At 50.4% G+C, this 5,129-nt stretch overlaps 1 protein-coding gene across 1 annotated transcript in view; it reads left to right on the forward strand.

Moving 5' to 3' along the window:
• Positions 1-4,519, forward strand: part of ETF1 (eukaryotic translation termination factor 1) — an 11,359-nt gene extending 6,840 nt beyond the window's left edge. The window contains exons 6-9 of the mRNA XM_010147385.1: positions 244-399; positions 972-1,036; positions 2,199-2,346; positions 3,740-4,519. Of these exons, the coding sequence (XP_010145687.1) occupies positions 244-399; positions 972-1,036; positions 2,199-2,346; positions 3,740-3,822 (452 nt within the window). The 3' untranslated portion in view covers positions 3,823-4,519. The remainder of the gene's footprint in view (positions 1-243; positions 400-971; positions 1,037-2,198; positions 2,347-3,739) is intronic.
• Positions 4,520-5,129: the final 610 nt, after the last annotated feature.

A 5,129-nucleotide genomic window follows, 5' to 3' on the forward strand; every position in this document is an offset into this window, starting at 1 on the left:
TTCAGGCCAAGTGATAGTGAAGAGGAGCCTCTCGGGGGAGTGAGGTTCCTGAGAGGGCAGTGTTTGATGGAGTTTCTGCCGGTGAATGTGCAAAGTCACATTCTTTGTGTTATCATATCCCTTGCGTCCTTCGGCAGCACGGTCTCCTTTCTGCAGTTTCTTCTTGCATTCTGCTCGGGCCCCTTTAAAAAGCCACACGGCACGATCACTGTTCATGCCAATCTCTTTGTACCCTGGCTGCAGGACGATACTTCGACGAAATCAGTCAGGACACGGGGAAGTACTGTTTCGGCGTTGAAGATACACTAAAAGCTTTGGAAATGGGAGCAGTAGAGATACTGATAGTCTATGAAAACCTGGATATAATGAGATACGTTCTGCACTGCCAAGGCACGGAGGGTAGGTAGTGCTTCTCTGAGCCTGAAAGGGCTGGGAGGGTTTAACACAGCTAAGCCGTCTCACTGGGTGGATTACACTGGAGGAACTCCCAAAGTAGATCTCTGAGGACTTGATCGAGGGGATGCTGTGTAGGCAGGTCACTGACTCACACCTCCCGGCTACTCTGGGGGAAGAGTCTGAAGCTAGCAAGCTTCTGCTGCGGAGGAAGAAGCGCCGTGCTGGGGTGGCAGTTTGTCACAGGGCTGGTGCGAACCTGTCTTCAGTTGTGTGAGTGTGAATGTGAGACCAGCACGCTAGAGGAGACGGATTTAACCCTGTGCCCAGAGACAAGTCTTCCTGGCTACAGACAAACCGTATGCCTACAGCAGGACCTCTGCCTGTTAAGGTGTTGGCACTGCAGTTACTCTCCGCTGGTGTGCCCAGTTTGTTCTCTGAGCTTCAGCTAGAAGGAAGGGCAGTGTCCATGAGCAAACCCCCTGCCTTGTAGCTGCGGGCTGTTGTCATCTCTTGCTGGCTTTAACCTGCATCTGGTAGTCTTATCCAAACTAATGTTGTTTTCTCTCCCCTCTCAGAGGAGAAGATCCTGTATTTGACACCAGAACAGGAGAAGGATAAATCCCACTTCACAGACAAAGAGGTATTTCAGCTTTGGGGCTTGTAGCCCTGATTTTATTCTTGGCGTGCTGGTGCAGCATTCTGAACATCTGAGCTTAGTTTGTCACAAGCATGTGAGCATGGTGACCTTTTGGCACTTGGAAGAGCCTTCAGTAACCTGTGGCTCTTCCGTTCACCTTCACTGTAACTCTGGATTGTAGACTTGCTCTTCTCCAGTCTTTCCTGCTGCCAATTCCAAGGTTGTGTAAACGAGTTGAAGTGAGAGGCAGCACAGGGTCTCTGACCACCGTCAAACCATCTGCTTAGAGTTTGGTAGCCAACGTGCAGGCCAAGGTCCCACACCATTACTCCGTGCTTAGCGTGCACGGGCTTGGTCCGTACAGAACAGCGGTGAGGCTGGAGACTGCCGCGCGGATTGAAGCGCAAGGGAATGTTTGCTTCTCGCTGTATTTGAAATGCGGATCTGATGTTCACTGCCTGAGAGTTTCTTGCCTGTGCAGGTCCCTGACAGGGCAGGGGGTTTGTAGTACTTTGAGTAAGCTGGGCAAGTCTCTCCCTTGCCAAAAGGGTGGCCATCTGCCTCGTTTCAGACTGCCAGGGTAGCCATTTCCAGCGGCTTTCCCTCCTGGTGGGGTAATTGCTGGTTCCTTCTGTGCATGGAAGGTTTACAGTGTTACCTGCAACGATGTCGTGTTTCCATGCCAGTAATCACTTGACCCTTCTACTTAGAAAACTGCATTTTGCCTCTGTTTGCCTAGATCAGTGTTTCCTAGAGTCAATAGGCTAGATGAGTGGCCATGGGCTGTCTGTGGGCGTAAAGCACATCCAAAGAAATGGTGAAAACTGAGAGTGTAGCGTGAGCTGATGGCTGAGCAGAAGAGTAATCAAGGCGTTTTCCACTTCTGCACTGACTTTGTAGTGTGGAGGCCCAAAACAAGGCCTGTCGGTATCTAACTGCTTAGCACCGGCAGCCTTCTGCTTGTGCCAGCACTTGCCTGATACAGACGTGTCCTTGCAAGTGCGAGGCCGCTGCGGCCTGCGGAGCACGAAGGCTGGTGTCTCCATGTGAGGACTGAAAAGACAGTGGTCATCTTTGAGCCAAAGACAATTTTTGGTATTCATTTTCTCAGTGACCGTAACATCTTTATTTTTGTTTTTCCCCCCGCCTTCAAATGTCTGTACAGACTGGCCAGGAACACGAACTGATAGAAAGTATGCCCCTCCTGGAGTGGTTTGCAAACAACTACAAGAAATTCGGAGCAACATTGGAAATCGTTACAGACAAATCACAAGAAGGATCCCAATTTGTGAAAGGATTTGGAGGAATTGGAGGTAAACTGGAAGAGAAAAATGCGGTTTGTCTGATAATGGTTGATTTGATAACCTGGTGCCGAGGCAAGTGGGATTAATCTCACTTCTGTTAACCCTGAGACCAGTTCAGGAAATGATTGTGTTCCTCAGGGATCTGCAGGTGGAATCATTCCAGATCAGCAAGGTGCTGCTGCCCGTGAGGCAGCTGTCGCTTTCTGTGTTCCTCGCATCCCTTTGCCCTTCGGAGTGCTCAGGGGGTGGACTGTCCTCCTCTCCCGCTGCTGAATTTCGGCAGGGCTGTGAACTGCTGCTCTGCACTGTCGGGTTGTGGCAGACCGTGCCCTGCCGCGGGCAAGTGCTGCGTGACCAGCACCAGCCTGGTTTCTGAAGCAGCTGGGTGTCGGCAACTCATCCCTCAGAACTTCCCTGTGCCTTGCTCCCCGATCTTCTGCTGCTTTTCAAAATGAAAGCATTTTTAGCCCAATCTCGTGGAGGAAGGAGGCTTCTGAAATCCTTCAGTGCTTCTCTTGAGCTCACGGAGCAGTTTCCGCAAAGTCTGGCAGAGGTGCGGATCGCTCGTGTGCTTGGGTCTGACAAGAACCATGAGCAGGGAGAGCAAAGAACACCTGCTGTGTTCACCCCGGACCAGGGATCCCAGGAGAGAGCCGTTGCTTATTTGCTTGATGAGCCAACTTGCTGCGCTTAGGCTGATGGATGTGCAGCAGAGATGGGCATGTTTTAAGGAGGGATTTCTCAGGGCCAGAGAACGCCAAGGGAACACGCTTGAGTTGTTTGGCTGCGTAAGGAGCAACAGGTTTCTAGGTTTGCAGGGTTTGTAATGCCAGGGGTCCTTCCTGTCCTGCCAGAGCCAGCCTCTCTGCATGGTGGGATACTCTGTTACTATGCCTCAGTCCCTGTCGACTTGGAAGGAAATAAATACTCCTTGAAAACTCTTGGCCCCAGTAAATGTTGCCAGGGATAAAGGCTTCCTGGAAATGCAGGCCGGCGTTTGGGGTGGAAAGACTCCAGGAAGACAGCCACTAAATGCTGCTTCTGCTCCGTTACTGGCAGTGCCGGCTGCCCTCTGAATGTAATGCCTGAGCAGTTACTCTGTTCCTGGTATGGTTTTGGAGATAGGGTCCTCCTGGAACAGGCTCAGCTTTTCCAGAAGAAAGCTGGCCTGCGCTGGGCAGGTAACCACTCCTTCCCTTCGTCAGGCTGTAACACGGGTGTGGCATTTCCATTCGACTCCTGTCCGTCCCCACTTTGAGCCTAACTTGCAGCACAAATGCCAAATCAGCTTCGGGAAGCTTAACTGTGAGAGGTTTGATGTGCAGACAGGGCTCAAACTGTTTAAAAATGCCTTTCTAGCTCTCTGTATTCTGAAGAAGCTAAAGCGTGTTGTTTTTACCAGGTATCTTGCGGTACCGAGTGGACTTCCAGGGAATGGAATACCAAGGAGGAGACGATGAATTTTTTGACCTTGATGACTACTAGGTAGTCGACCTGGGTCCGGCAAAACGTGCCTCGCCCCTCCAGCATCCAACCCAAGGAGCAAACTCATGGTGGAAAACACAACAGATCCCTGCCTTAGAATTGGAACATTTCCAGAACTTGATCCACAAGCATTGGATTAAAAAAGCAAAACCCTACACTTTGATTTGTCATAGTGTCAGTACAGCAGCAAACTACTAAGTTCCTATATGCCACTTTGGACTAATTTAAAAAGAATCCCAGTTTTTACTTAATGGTGAAATTGGTTGCTCTTGTATTTTATGGAAATGATTTTTTTAACCTTCATGATACATTAACTGCTGTAAACCTCTTCCTTCAAAAATTACTAGAAGTAAGATCCTACCAGTTTGTTTCTTTTGACGTTGATTGGAGAAACCAATTGCTGCATTTTGCAGCACCCTGACCCATTTACATGGCATTCTCAGCTTAGACTGCAGAAGAAATGTAACGAAACTGGAGCCGTTCACCCCCCTCGAAAGAGCGAGGGGGCACTTCCCTGGAGTGCTGGCTTCTGACGTGTGGCTTGCAGATTCGGGCGGTTTGGGGAGGCTTGCCAGCCCAACGGGCTTTGATCAAGTTGCAGAAGCACTGCTCCTACAAACTAGGAGACGCACTTCGTTGATTGCAGCCACAACGCTGCCGAGGTCTCGGGCTTAATTTGGATTTGAGCAGTGCAGCCTTCGGGGTTGATTTTTCTTTTTTTTTTTTTCCCCCCCCAGTCTTGGCAAAAAAATAAACATATGATTTAAGTGAAGTTAAGGTACACTTTGCTTTGTTCCTCAGTAAGTTGTTTTTTCTTTTTGCTTTAGGGCTGCGTAAGGTTTCCTTGATGATGTGAATTTGAACCCAAAAGTCTTTGACGGCAGCGGGTGTTTCACGGGAATAACTAGTAAGGAGAGCCCTGGACTGAACCTTAGTGCTGGGGCGGTTGGAGCTTTTGATACCGACGGCTGCGCGTTGGCACAGCCCGCTGGGACATCCACCTCCCAGCGCTAAGGCGTCTGTCCTCGCGGCTCCCAAGTGACCTGTAAACCTGATGCCGAACGCTAATGAATGTGCCCGGAACGAGTTAGAACTCCTGGTTGCATCAAGACTCGAGCTTTTTGTCGTGCCCGCGATGCGGAACGCGTGTCAGCCTGCTAGAAAGGGTGGAGGGTTTTCAGAAGGCCTGGCAGGGGATTGTGCACAAGTCTCGTCCTTCAGGGGTTGCGGGGTTCTCCGACACGGCGGTGCCTGGTAGTTCTGCTCCTCACCGGCTCTGTCGCTCCTGCTGCATCGGTCTAGAGCAG

Source organism: Eurypyga helias, unplaced genomic scaffold (assembly GCF_000690775.1).
Source record: "Eurypyga helias isolate BGI_N326 unplaced genomic scaffold, ASM69077v1 scaffold31122, whole genome shotgun sequence".
Classification (NCBI taxonomy): domain Eukaryota; kingdom Metazoa; phylum Chordata; class Aves; order Eurypygiformes; family Eurypygidae; genus Eurypyga; species Eurypyga helias.